Raw genomic sequence first — 15000 nt, 5'->3', positions numbered from 1 at the left:
TGTGTGTGTGTGTGTGTGTGTGTGTGTGTGTGTGTGGCTATGTAAATGGTCAAATCGTGAGGGAGACATTCTGCCATGCTCCGGGGGTCCACGAGGGCGACACCCAAAGCCACGGAGAGCAGGAGGAGGCAATGATTTTTTTTTTTCTTCGGCTGCTTTATGACATGATTGATTTTCTTTCATCGGCTGAACTCCCCAGGAGATTTGAGGAGGGGATAGGGAAGGAGGGGTCAGGAGAAGGCATCTTGGTGTGTGTGGATGTGTGTGTGGATGTGTGTGTGTGTGTGTGTGTGTGTGTGTGTGTGTGTGTGTGTGTGTGTGTGTGTGTGTGTGTGTGTGTGTGTGTGTGTGTGTGTGTGTGTGTGTGTGTGTGTGTATCAATAAGTGAGTGAGCGAGAGTGTGTATAAGCATATTAAGAACACAACTATCCCTCCCTATTTAAAGCATTTTCAGAATGACTTCTATTCATCTTCAAACTCACCAGTCTCAGACATGTTAAACTGTATGCATTTGCTAAATAAGCATTTCACTGATTGAATACATAATGTGACATAACTGTTCAGAAACAATAAGAGCACAGATATGTGCATGTCTTGTTTACAGTAATTCTAATGATTTTGTTTTAACTCCATCTGAGTTAACACCAGCTACGGTCACACGCTGCCTGCCTAAACAATTGGATAGTTCTCCTCTTAATGCTAAGATGATCCAGGCTAGACACCAACCATCTCCCCCCAACCTCCACACCCCTGAAGCCTAAGAGGATAGTTCTGCTCTTCATACTAAGATGATCAAAGCTAGAAACCAACCATCTCTCCCGAACCTCCACACCCCTGATGTCTGAGAGGATAGTTCTGCTCTTCATACTAAGATGATCCAGGCTAGACACCAACCATCTTTCCCCAGCCTCCACACACTGACGTCTGAGAGCTCTCATCTCCTCTCCTCTCATGCCTAAACCCTGAGGCTTTCTCAAGAGAGAGAGAGAGAGCGTGTTTGCACACAAGGCCTCAAATCCGCGGTAAAAAGACAAAGCAGATTTACGTCGGCCATCTTAGACAAATCACCGTGTTTAAACCCGATCCCAGGGACCCAGCGGATCACTGCTGTTCCTCCTCCTGCTATTTATCCACTTTATTTCATACCAGCGATCAGATTTGTACCCAGTTAGGCTTCTCATCTCTAACTCAAAGAGAATAAATAAAAGCAGACTTTATTGCTCAGCACGCTGAAACAAGAAAAGGAGAGGAGGAGGAAAAGAGAGAGAGAAAGAGAGAGGGAAGGAGTGTGAGAGGGGGGGATCGAGAAGAAAAAAAAATCTCCAATTCATTCGGATCCAGTCAATAACACTGTAATATTTATGAAGCCTGGAAGCCGGCCTGCCCTAAAACCCAAACTCCAGCAATCCTGAATTATAAATTGGTATTGATTTGTGTTGTGTTTTGTGTGTGTGTGTGTGTGTGTGTGTCTTTGTGTGTGTGTCTTTGTGTGTGTGTATGTTTGAGTGTGTGTGTGTGTGTGTGTGTGTGTGTGTGTGTGTGTGTGTGTGTGTGTGTGTGTGTGTGTGTGTGTGTGTGTCTTTAATGAGAAGAGATAAAACTCTAGGTGGGTGACACATAGAGCTTCAAGCATGTTTGAAGATGTGGATCTGTGTTTTCTGGTATTTTTGTATCTTTGCTTTGTTGCTTTGTGCGGTTGTGTTATATGTGTAAGCATATGTGAATGTGCATGAGTGTGTACGCGAGTGAGTGTGTTTGTTTCCCCACTGTGTGTGTGTGTGTGTGTGTGTGTGTGTGTGTGTGTGTGTGTGTGTGTGTGTGTGTGTGTGTGTGTGTCTCAGTAGGGAGCCATAGGGTCTCACCCTGGCCCGGCGTCAGAAGGGCATAAAATATAGATGACCCTCGAGCCGCTGTTCTATATGTGAAGCACAAAAAAAGCCTGTGCGGACAGCCAAATGAACACCAAACACCTACTACACACACACGCGCCATAAACACCGGCTCCTTCTGTCCAACAACTGCAGTCCGCACGAGCTCGGCTTGTTCCTACAAATCCTTCTGCATGTTGAAAGGAATATCTGATGCGGCGCGTTTCATGCCATCCTGTCGATTGCTTGTTTTGTCTTCCATTTCGCATTGTTTTGTCTTTGTTAAAGGGAACACTAGAATCCGATGCGCTGCGTTCAACGCTCAGGTAATGAAAGACGACAAATGAAGCGGGGGGGGGGGGGGTTATGGTCATTGCAAGGCTAACAGCTAGCGTTAGCCTCATAAAGCATGGCGTTGATGACGGTAAGGTGTGGTCTGCATGTTTGGGATTATGTAATGGAGATCCTCCACTTTCCCCAAGCACCCTCATGTGGCCCTCCACACTCTCCTGCGACATTCTCCCCCATATCAAATATCTGGATCTTTATACAGAAATCAATAGCCTCTTAATCTGCCTCTCTCTCTCTCTCTCTCTCTCTCACTCTCGCTCTCTCTTTTTCTCCTCGTCTCCGCCTCTCACCTCTCCCCCACGCCCCTCTCCTCTACCCCATCCCACCCCCACCCCACCCACCCCACCATACTCCATTCTCACTCCCCTCCTGTCTGAAACAACCCCCCCCCCCACCTCCAACCACACACACACTCACACACACACACTCACACACACACTCACACACACACACACACACACACCAGCGCCACACTCCACCAACTCCACCACCTCTTGCTTTCGCACCCCCTCCTTTTTCCTCTCTCCCTCATCCACATCATCACTTTCTCTCCTTTTTTCTGCTTTTGAAGCTTCTCTCTTCCTCTCTCGCCCGCCCTCTGTCTCTCTCTCTTTCTCTTTCTCACTCTCTCTCTCTCTCTCTTGCTCAGTTCTGACCGGTTTGGACATGCCGAGTACAGATTGCACCCTGGCACAGTGAGAAACCCAGAGGACAAAGGCAAGTAGAGGAGAGCATGGAGGATAAATTAGTGTCTGCAAAAAGAATCCTTATTCACAATCCCTTACAGTGTAGCACATGAACTCCTATAGTGGCTGCCTGTCAGGGGGAAATGAGGTTAAACTATGGGGGGGTGGGGGTGAGGATGAAAAATAGATGTATCTATCTAAATCTAAATCTAACCCTCTGCCATTCTGTGGTAGCTGTAGGTATTGTATTCTGTAGGTATTGCATCTCTTTCCTCACTAGTAACTAGATATCTTCACAGAACCGGAGGTACATGTTGGAATCATGTTGGAAGAAGCATTGAATGAATCACATGGATTTAAATAGATACTGTAATAGCACAGTGAGTGTAATAAAGTAGAGGTGTCCAGTGTTTGTACAAACTAGGATCTTTCATGACTGGTGCAGGAGAACCCGCGTCTAGTTAAAGTTGCAGCAGAACCTCAACAAACAGAGATCCACAGTTTGACCTGGCTATGGCTTCCACTGCAGCATCACAGCACAGCTGCTCTCCCTCCGTCCCTCTCTCTCTCTCTCCCTCTCTCTCTCTCCCTCTCCCTCTCTCTCTCTCTCCCTCTCTCTCCCTCCCTCCCTCTCCCTCTCCCTCTCTCTCTCTCTCTCTCTCTCTCTCTCTCTCATAGCTTAAAGGGGTCCGTTAACCTGTGCCCAGTCGCCATTTCACCTGGCACATCTGTCAGGGAATGGGGGGGGCGCGTGGATGGAGCAGCCATCCTTAATTAGCCACTCTGCTCTCCCCTGTCCTGATGAAGCCTGGGGAGGTGGCAGCGGTGGCGGCTGCGGTAGGGGTGGTGGCGGCGGTGGAGATGGTGGTGGGTGTTTTTTGGTGCATTTTTAATTGGGGAAACACTGGTAATTAAGGTGGCTAGGAAAGAGAGAGTGGGGTGGGGAAAGAGAGAGAGGGAGAGAGAGAGAGAGAGAGAGAGAGGGAGGGGGGCGGAGGAGTGCAATCAGAGGTGTCAGTGTGAGGATGCCGCTCCGCAGGTCTCTGAGGAGGACGCATGGAGCCGAGCCCAGTTTCAGCTGCCCACCTGCCTAACCCCGCCTCTGGTGGTAACGCACACACCGCTTTAGACCTTCAAAGAGAGGAATTATGGGTAGCCAAACGATGCTTTAAATATGTGTGCAAAGCCAATAACAGGACAAAGAAAGAGTCTGGGTCGCCGGACTGGATAAACCTCTGGGGTCCTCATGTGAGAAGCCTGAGGTTCAGTGTTTTTGGTGAGGTGTGTTGGCGATGTGGCTCAGCTGATCGAGATGAGTGGTGGATTGATCGTCCAGGCAGAGGATCCCCCCCCCCCGCAGAGCGAGAGGTCGGCACCGGTGCGAAGGCATCCTGGCTCAGCTCTCTCTCCACTCTCCACTCTCCTCTCCCCTTCCCTTAACGCGTCTCAGCCCGGCCCCGAGACGGGGCGTCGCTGCGAGGGGCCTCAGTGTGTGTTTACACTCGCAGATTACATCGCACCCCCGTGTCGGCTCTTTGAGAGCCGCGGGAGACTGCGATATGTCAACAGGCAAGATCAACAGAAACGGGGATCGATAGCTCTTTCTCTCCACCGAGGGGGAAGCGGGGTATTAGCGACTGGGCATTAGCGACTGCTGCTGGAAAGAGGCTAGCTTTAGCGGCGCTGCCACGCTCGCCTGCTGCAGGCTTCCGCTGAGTTCCCATGCCCCCAGCACCCCAGTGCATTCTGGGTAAAGGCATAGTGTGTGAATGCTCATTGAGTGCTCCTTCAGCAGGGCCTTCCGCTGCCCGTCTGCATGCAAATGCTGCGAGGAAACGAGAGCGAAGAATAACACAAAAACATCATGCCAACTGTTGAGGAGTTTCGTTTTCTTTTTTTTTTCTTCTTTGCTGTTCTTTCACGGCGAAATGGATTTTTCTACCACCCTGGGCCACTGCACACACTTCCCCAAGGATCACATCACTATTCCTCAGCCCCCACATCACTATTCCTCAGCCCCCGGGCTTCGCTTCAGGGCCCTCTCCACCGCTTCCTCCACGCAGCCCCGGCACGGTCCTCCACCCTACAACTGCCTCCGCTAGCTCTGCTAGCTCTGCCTAGACGCGCCTCACCTCAGGCTCCAGATGCAGACAGATGCCCGGCGAGACCAGCTAACACCCCCACTCAACTACCCCAGCACTCTGGAGCACAGATAACCGTGAGTTCACACACACACACAGGCACACCCACAAGCACATACGATATCTCTCCACTCAACAGCAGTGCTTCTGATTCTCATGCAGTGTTACAGAAAATGTGTGTGTGTGTGTGTTGTGTGTGTGTGTGTGTGTGTGTTGTGTGTGGGGGGGGGGGGGGGTGGGGGTTAGTGTGGCTTTTGGCAGAACTCCTCGGGGGAGAATGGAGCCATAACCTTTCTTGGTGTGGCCGCTGAGCTCTGGGGGTGATACTGTAACACAGGAGGGAGCGCTACGGCACACGCCTGCGGTCCTGTGGCTTTCTATTTGTAGGCGAGGCTGTGTTGCGTCGTCTGTTTGGGAGATGGAATAGATACCCTCCTGAAAGGAGAGAGGGTTCATCCACCAACACTGACCCAGTGTGTGTGTGTTTCTTTTCCATCAACCCCAACACTACTATGGACCGCTGTTCAAGGTCAAGCACGGGACCAGGACCAGCGTCTAGGGGGGGGGGGGTTGAGAGAGTGGGATCTTCACCCATAAATGCTAACTTTACAATATGTGGCCTAAACCGTCCCCCCTATTGTATTGCAAAATGGTTTGGCCTTATGGGTAGCTGTTTGCTAATTCGTCCACACCCCCTTATTTTTCAAAATCGAGCCGTCAAAAAGTCAACTCCGGAGAAAGATGACAATATACAGGCGAGGGAATGAATGTTTCTAAAACAAGACAGACATGCTGAGGCATCAAAAGTTGGGACATTGTTGTTGCTACGTTTGCGGATGGTAACATAAAGGCATCAATTCACAGTGATCTTAGGGGCTGATGATGATGATGTGTGTGTGTGTGTGTGTGTGTGTGTGTGTGTGTGTGTGTGTGTGTGTGTGTGTGTGTGTGTGTGTGTGTGTGTGTGTGTGTGTGTGTGTGTGTGTGTGTGTGTGTGTGATCTTAGGGGCTGATGATGATGATGTGTGTGTGTGTGTGTGTGTGTGTGTGTGTGTGTGTGTGTGTGTGTGTGTGTGTGTGTGTGTGTGTGTGTGTGTGTGTGTGTGTGTGTGTGTGTGTGTGTGTGATCTTAGGGGCTGATGATGTGCTTTATTTTTTTCTTTTGCTCATTTCTTCTACATGTGTAATTGTCAGTGTTTCACATACTAACACTGACTTCAGATTTTAAGTGACTGTCAGCAACTCATCATTTTGACATTTGCTAACTTCAAGTTTGGAAGTGATAATTATCTTATGAGTTAATAGGGTAGGCTACTGTGATATGATTTAACACAAGCCTTTATTTGGAACAATTTTAAATGAGAGTTAACTAGACGTAACAATAAAGCATGGCATTGAAGATTCGAAGCCTGCTGTCAAATGCATTTTTACTTTTTGAGGTCGGGGCCAGTTGAAATAATTTTGTAATCATGCACGCTGGCCCTGCATGGGACTCACATACAAACACACACACACACACACACACACACACACACACACACACCAATATGTTTTATATTCGTTTATGTATTCTGGATATAGTAACACGTAGCATGTAGCAATCAATATGTGTCACTGTAACACTGTTATTCCCTTTCACAGCACAAACAGAACCGTTTTCATCACTACCCTCTGAACCCGTTGACCCTGCTGCCGTACTGTTAGTAGCGGCATACTTCTACATCTAGCGCTGGTATCATAGGTCAGGTCAACTGTGAGCGTTTAAAGAATAACGCTTCGATGCTCTGAGGATGACCGTTTTGTTTAGTTTTTCTCTCTCTTTTCTTCTTGAGAGTTGGAACAGCAGCAGAGGAAGCCTGTGTGACTGGTGAGGGACAAGCAGGAAATGTTGAATTATTGAACCGACCAAACAGGCCACCTGCCTCTGTGCCCCGCCATCCCCATCCATATTTTACCACACACATGCATGGGCAAACACACACACCCACATGCATGGGCAAACACACACACACACACACACACACACACACACACACAAATAAACACATTTGTGTGCACATGCACATATACACACACACGTCTGCACAAGGACACAAACACTCATTAACACACACACCAGCAAACACACTGACAAATGTACACATTTATGCACTCGCATTTTTACATTCTCCACAAGGAAAACAACACTGGCTGACATGACTCAAAACTCCATGTTACACACACACACACACCACCCCCTCACAAACTACAATTTCTAGCAAGCCCCCCAAAACATCATGTCACCCGGCTATAATGCCCCCAATAAACATGTCTGGCACGCCACCTCACCCCATAAAGAGCATTTTCATTAATATGCCAGAAAAATTAAAACATACCCACACTGTCCTTCCCTTTGCACTAACACACATAAACCCTGCATATAAAACCGCGCAATAACACTTGCCCCCTGTGCACTAACCTCGCCACCGTAATATAACCTCCTCACACACAACATAAAACGTGAACTATAACGCCCGCCCCCGTGTGCTAACCCTTTCCGCTGAGCCCCTCTGACTCATCCCGCTTCCACAACCTCATCATTTTTTTCAATTTTACTCGGGCTAGCGAGTAATGTCCTCCTTTTATTGCAAATCTATACTCTTAATCTGGCCGGCTCCGATGGGCTAGCAGGGCGATCAATAGCCTGCGATTGCTGGGAAGGGGTCCGGGGGGGCTGATAACCTGACCACCCCCCGCCTCAAACACACACTCGCACATGTGCACCCACAAAACCTCACACACACACACACACATACACACACACACACACACACTTCTGCATGTAGACACACACACACACACATACACACCCAAGTCACACACCCTCTTGGATTCATCCTCGGGTTTCACCCTCTCTCTTACACACACACACACACACACACACACACACACACACACACACACACACACACACGTAAGTGCCATCTCTAACCCTCTTTCCATCCACCTCTTGTCTGCCCCGAACGCTGTAAACACAGATGAAAAACAAGACGCACAGTATGTGCAAATGGATCTCCGTTGTCACATTGTTCAGGGGCCCTTTTCAAGGGTGCGAAAATGTGGTAACCACATGGCGAGCTAATGACGCCACCCATAATTGGTCAATATTCTTGTTGGGTCGAATGAATCATAAATCCTATTGTTGATTTTGAATGTGCCAAAACCTTTTGGTCTCAGTCTAAAGCCCCCAGTAAATCAACCTGCTAATGCACCAGCAAAAACATGTGAACGTCATCGCATCACATCACATCTGCAATGAATGGTGGCTCCCATAATATGTTTGTCATTTGCGCAGAGTTGTTAAATAAGTTATGGAACTTGGTATTAAAGTCTAACAGATGTTTCGCAACCAACAAATCTGGCTGAGCATCTTTCCTTTCTTCCCACGAATGTATGCACCCCCTTCACATTGGAGTGATGCTGGTGATGAGGCTTTGTTTTGTTTTGTTACTTTTGTTGCTGTTGTTGTCACTTTTCTGCAGACGTCCAAGTTTCTTACACGAGTTCTCTCTCTGTGGACTCAGATGTCGACCTCCTATCTCCGCGTACCGACTAAGGGGACAGTGGTGATTTGTGCTAAGGGGGCGACCACTGCCTCAGCCCTGTCTGCTGCAGAGTCAGCTAAGCATGTGAAGTCTGGCGTTTAGGGGTGGGGGTGAGGGGGGGGGTAGGGGGTACGTGGGTCAGGGTAGACAGAGGCTGCTGGGGTGGGGTTGGCGGGGCTGGAGGATGGGTTGATGGAGGGGCTGGGGGGGGGTAGGTGGGGGTCAGACTAAACAAGCGACTCCACCTCTAATTCCCCAGCGTGGCTGAACCGCTCAGCCAGCCACTTGACCTGTCACGCCTCAGCTACGCCGGGCAGAGCTGCAGAGCTGCAGAGCTGCAGAGCCGCGGAGCCATAGAGCTGAGGAGCGCCGTCTCCAGCCAGCCCCCACTCTCTGCTCTGAGGCAGTAGCATCCAGACAGGAGACAGGGCCCAGGGTCATGGCTGTGACAGGAGTACAGACCCATGGCAAAAAGAAAAGAAAAGAAAAGATCTGTTGTGTATATAGCGCAAGCTTTTCATGACAGAGTATAACAGATATCAGTTTCATACTCTGACAGTTCATGAGATGTAGCTGGCGTGTATGAAATACGGCCAGGCTCCGTGCATGAGTCACCCCAAGTGTTAAGTGGAGGAGTGCTTTTAAGGGGAGACACGTCCTGCAGGATTTGAATCCAGCCCTCATCTAACACGGCTGGGCCTGCTAATGGTCCTGAGGGTCATCATTAGGTAGGCTCCGAGAGTGGCTGGGGATAGTAAAGCTCTTCAGGGCACCCATCTCCCAGCTGCCATACAACACGTTCTGGACAGAGAGAGTGAGTGGGTCAACTACAGTAGATGGCCCAGACATGGTTGTGGTCTGTGTGTGTGTGTGTGTGTGTGTGTGTGGGAGGGGGGGGGGGGTCATCATGTAATGGGGAGGTGCTCTTGGGTCTCTTTCCACACAACCCCCCTTCCCCCTCCCCACCTTCCATTTCCCTCCGCAAATGCCCCAGATGCCCCTGCCACCTGACTTGAAAGCCACAAATGGAGGGGAGAGGAGGGGGAGGCGCAGGCTGTCATAGCATGAGGGAGCATTAGCGGTCGGGGGACTTGGGTGGGGGGGGGGCGAAAAGGGGTAATTAGACGTAGCCCCCAGTCAGCCCTGACAGTGCCAGGGAATTTATTGCCCCACCCTGGGTGGGAGCCGGGCAATCTAATTGCAATATTTGCTTGTAATAACACCTGTTTTAAAACCCCAGCTACCAATATTTCACCGGGGCCATCACTTTCTGCTGGCCTCAACACTATTCGGAGCCTTAAATGGGGAGGCATTTAGGAAAGAGCCACTTCCTGGTTTATGCACAGGTCCTGGCCCACGATCCCCGGCGTGCCCAACCTTCACCTCACCTATACCCTCTCCACTGTCCCTTATGGCGTGGTGGAGGATAGGACAGAGCTGACTGGCAGTTTGATTCCAGAGGCGGCGAGAGACAGAACATGTAGGAGTGAGAATGTGTGCATAATGCTCAACCTTTTAACCCATTTCTCATGACTTTTAAAAGGGAGAGTCGGAGAGTGAAAGTCATTTAAGACACACACCGGCACAGATGAAAGAGCGAGTGAGTTGAGAACCACTGGGAATCAGAACACATTGTCTTTCTCAAATGATTAAGGGTGTGGGTGTGGATGTGGTGTGTGTGTGTGTCTGTGCATGCTTGAATAAGTCTGTGGGTGTGTGTGTCTCTGCCTGTATCTGCATGAGCGTGTGAATCTGCATGCGTACGAACGCGTCAGGCCGTGTGTGTGTGTGTTTGTGCATATCTGCACGTGGTGGGGTTATATTTAAGGCTGGCAAGCAGCACGGCGTCCGGCAGGCGTGGTGGTGGGGAAGCGGCGTGATTTAGTGCGTGGCGAGGCGTCGGAAACAAACGTGGCTGGTGCGTGATGGGGCCCGATGAATCGCGGTCATTAAGCCTTTTTACAGTGACGAGTGATGCCGGTGATTTGCATGGTGGGCCGCCAGCCGCCCCCCTTCCACGGCCCAGCTGATTTATCTGTTGGTTTTAAGGAGCTCAGGGCGGCACACTCATAAATACTGCAGAGCCTAATAGGCCGCTAAAATGCAGTCGTACGGGCCGGCCGTCGCTAAATCAGCGCTGCGCCGCTGTCACCCGTAAACACTCGCTCTCTCTCTCGCGCCGATGGCCCCGGCCCCGAGCCTAACGAGGAGGCTGGGTGGTGGTGAAGGGGTCTAATCAAATACACACGCACATATGTGAGCCACACACACACCCCCCCACTACACATACAAACACACACACGCAGAGAGACAGATGCAGCCTATTGTGTTGTAGACATTCATGAGGAGCGCAGTCACAAAAGCACAAAAGCTTCATCGGAGACACCCAAACTGTTCCCAAAAGGATTCCATTAGATATGCTTCAATTTTGTTTTCAGTTCTTTGAAATAAAAGAAGTCATCTTTTTTGCTGAGAGGAAAGGTCCTATACAGCAATTGACATCCTACTGTGAGAATAGCTGAGTTGAGTTGGTGTGTTGTTGTTGTGTTCTGAGAGGGTTTGTAGGTTGAACGAGAGAGAGGAAGAAAGGTGACATCATCTCCACACTTTAGGACCATAACACTAATCAGAGGCGCTACATGGTGGCTGGAGGTGAGAACACAGAGTGTGTCTGTGTGTGTGTGTGTGTGTGTGTGTGTGTGTGTGTGTGAGTGTGAGTGTGTTTGTGTGTGTGTGTGTGTGTGTGTGTGTGTGTGTGTGTGTGTGTGTGTGTGTGTGTGTGTGTGTGTGTGTGTGTGTGTGTGTGTGTGTGCGTGTGTGTGCGTTTCCGCGTGTGTTCACTGAGGGCATAGTTATACAAAAAAAGAAGGGTCTGCAGATTTCCGGACCCTTCCTCTCTCCCTCTCTCTCTCTCCCTCCCTCTCTCTCTCTCTCTCTCTCTCTCTCTCTCTCTCTCTCTCTCTCTCTCTTGCCTCTGTCCCCTGGATTCTCTCCAAGGCCATCCTAACGAGCCAGCATGGATTTGGTAATGACCCCGAGCCCCTGGAGGCCACTGCTGGCCTGTTTGGAAAGAGGCTGCTCTTTCCCAGACTCTCTCAGCCACTCCTGGCTCCATCAGGAGACAACCTCTGGTCAGCCATTGACATCCTGGGCGAGCTCTTTCTGGGAAGTTGTGAACAGGCGAACTAACTGTAAACTACATAACAATAAATCAAATTCCTTAGCCCCTGAAATCTCATGTGGTCTTCTGTAAGGAAGTGTCTGAAAGCCAAATCCAATGAAAGCCTAATGGATGCTGTGTTTGTAAAAAAAAAAAAAAACGGTACATCTGCGTCTAGAACCAGACGGACGCATGGCGTCTGTAAAAAAAATAATAATAAAAAAAAACAATTGTAGCAGATGGGCTTTTTACTCGTTGCATGGGTCACGTGACCACACAATCAAACTCGGACCAACCGACGCTCCCGCTGTAAATTGATTTGGAGGTTTGTGCGGGGCTGCACTGGGGGCTGCTGGGAGGCTGATGGGAGGGTGCTCTCCGGCGCTTTATTGATCTCAGTATCTTTCACACTCTGGGCTCCGACACTGTTGGCCTGAAATGCAGACCTGTAGCCCTCAAGATGTGGCCAGAGCAAAATGCCCATGACCACAGACGAGATAATCAGCCGAGGGTTAGGAGGGTTTGAGGTCTGGTATAGAAACATTGGAGAACAGTCCTCTTTACAGGCTGCTAAGCACAGTGCAGTTTGTCAAGACAACATAGAAATATGTGGAGAGACAGTCCATTGTTTCAGACAAATGAGTAGGAAATACAGGAGGGGTTTTTTTTGGTGACAAAATTGAATCACGTTAAAGCGGGTTCTGCTTGTCTCCTCTGATCTTCCCCCCGAGGGCTGCCTAACACTCCAACAGATATGCTGCTCTCTAACCCAAGCCTGAGGACAGCTAGACATATCTCTATAGATCATGTCAGTGGTACCTGTGTCATCCTGGAGATCAGCTCTCAGGCAGCGCCCTGGAAGAGAGAATAAGGGGAGGAGAAGAAGAGAGAACAAGGGGAGGAGAAGAGAGAACAAGGGGAGGAGAAGAAGAGAGTAGTTTCCTCTTACCTGTCGATGATGACGGGGTCGGACGGTGTCTCGTTTCGGTTCCCGCAGCTCTTTTTGTCACAACACCGACTGCAATTCAAGTGGCACACACACACAACATAGTCAATACAGTTCTTTATGCAGTCTTTGAAGACATCTAAACAGCTGAACTGAACTGGGGAATTGAAGACAAATGAAATTCATTGTTTATATTATCATTTCTCAATACTCCATGATATGCACATGTTAGGTAGAGTAAGGTGAGCATCTATTAATCTGTCAGAGAGGTATTGGTAAGTTGTGATGTATACATATATATGTGTTCTGCTGTAACTCGTTCTCTTGTTGAGCAGCAGCACCAGTTTGTTTTCTTTTTAAAGATGAGAAATGGCAGTGTGTGTGTGTGTGTGTGTGTGTGTGTGTGTGTGTGTGTTTGTGTGTGTGTGTGAGAGAGAGAGAGAGAGAGAGCGAGAGAGGTGTGGCGAGTTGTGAGGGCAAGCTGGCGGCTGCCTGACACTCTGCCCTCACACCCAGCCCGTCCCGCACTCCAGCTGGGCCAGGGTCCAGCCAAGGTCGCTCGCTGAGCCGCTGACAGTTTGGACAGTGCCCAGAGATGTCCTGGTGCCGCCCATGCGTCCCCGTTGCCCTACCCCCGATTCCGTCACCCCTGCCCTTGCCGGTGCCCTCACCCCAGCTGGCACCACATGTGGTGGTATGTGGTCCCCCCCCCCCCCCCAAATGTGCCCTCCCCACTTCCCAAACCTCCAGTATTATTGGCATGGTGTTCACCGGCGTGCCCTATTTCCCTTCACACACAATGAGCTTATTTGTACAAATTGTTTGGTGTTAAGTGACTTTTATTGCATCTTAAACGATGACGAGGTTATGAAGAGAGTTGTCTATATTAACATTCAACCTGCCAACTGGCGAAAGCAATTCTGAATGCACACGGTGACGCTTTTCAAATGAGACCGGAAACAATATTGTTTAATTGATGATTTAATGCCTCATTTTGGATAGGGAATTGCTTTCTTAAGGTCATTTACATGTTTTCGTTTCTGCGATTCAATTATAATCCTTGGGCTTAGACCGCGAAGAGACCAATAATCCTCCCATATTCATCCCAGCTTGCCCTCTTACTGATGAGTAGTGCATTTGCTATTTGACAAACAATCCACATGTAGGGCTGTCGAATGTTAAATGAACCTGCTATATGAATCATTTATTACATTGTTTGATCTCTAAGTACCGTAGAAAAAAAGTAATGTTTTTTCCCCTGTTATTTGTGTGTGTGTTTTTTTGTGTGAGTGTGAGTGTGTGTGTGTCTGTGTACGTGCGAGCGAGCGAGCGAGATTGACTGTTGCCATAGCCCACGACACAATAATTTATTCCCCCAGCTACTTGGAACCATTAGCAAAGTTCCAGGAGACCAATTAGCGTTGGAAACCCAATGGTGCGGCTGTGGTGACAACCTCCTCAAACTGTGAGAGGAGTGTTATAAACAAACCGGACCCCAGGAGCACAGCCACGTCCTGGGGGACTCCAGGGGCCCCTTGCACACAAAAACAAACTTGGCGAAGCCTCCGTAATATCACCTTAATGGTGCACCCCCCAGGGTCTGCCTAGGCTATCGCTTGGCCGGCTAATGATTGAGAGGCAGACAACCGGCAGCCATAAATGGGCGCCCAATCTAAAAACCTCAGGTCATAGTAATATTATTGCCCTGGCCAGCTCAGAATGGCACCACACCTGCAAATTCATTCAAGGCTGCTAAGAAGAGGTCCATCCACATGGAGATAAAAAGAGTGAACGAGAGAAAAGAGAAGGAGGCAGAGAGAGAGAAAGAGAGAGAGAGAGCAAGAGATAAAGAGATTGCAGGTTTGGTCCAGAAAAAAAACAATCACACTTGGCCAGCTCCTGACATCATTATCACCGGCTGTGCAATCGGCCAGGCACTCGCTTCAAATGTCCAAAGACTGGATCCGCGTACGCACCAGAGGGACAGGGTTTAACGTGCAGCACCAAAATATCAGAGCCACGCTTAAAATTTAAAAAAAAAGACCAGACATGCTTCAAAGCCTCCCAAGAGCCTGAAGACAAGGCATCTGAGAAAGAGAGAAAGAGAAAGAAAGAGAGAAAGAGAGAAAGAGAGAAAGAGAGAGGAGAACAGCCCGCCTGTTGAATCACCAGGTCCCGATAAGATGCAGGGAGAGTGGATGTCAATGGAGGGCTTGTTTTCAAAGGGCAAGTGGTATAATTACCCAGCCCAAAGGCAGGAGCCC

General features: G+C 49.3%; 1 protein-coding gene across 4 annotated transcripts in view; it reads right to left on the bottom strand.

Annotated features, from left to right (window-relative positions):
* The window catches only part of LOC105911592 (transcription factor COE3-like), a 98803-nt gene that overhangs the window by 60168 nt on the left and 23635 nt on the right, over positions 1 to 15000 (bottom strand). For all 4 annotated transcript variants that reach the window (XM_012840417.3, XM_031587365.2, XM_031587364.2 and 1 more), the window contains exon 6: positions 12740 to 12808. In XM_012840417.3, coding sequence (XP_012695871.1) covers positions 12740 to 12808 — 69 coding nt within the window. The remainder of the gene's footprint in view (positions 1 to 12739; positions 12809 to 15000) is intronic.

This window comes from Clupea harengus, chromosome 20 (assembly GCF_900700415.2).
Source record: "Clupea harengus chromosome 20, Ch_v2.0.2, whole genome shotgun sequence".
Classification (NCBI taxonomy): Eukaryota; Metazoa; Chordata; class Actinopteri; order Clupeiformes; family Clupeidae; genus Clupea; species Clupea harengus.
Note: the sequence above shows the minus strand (reverse complement) of the source record. Positions and strands in the feature narration are given on the sequence as shown.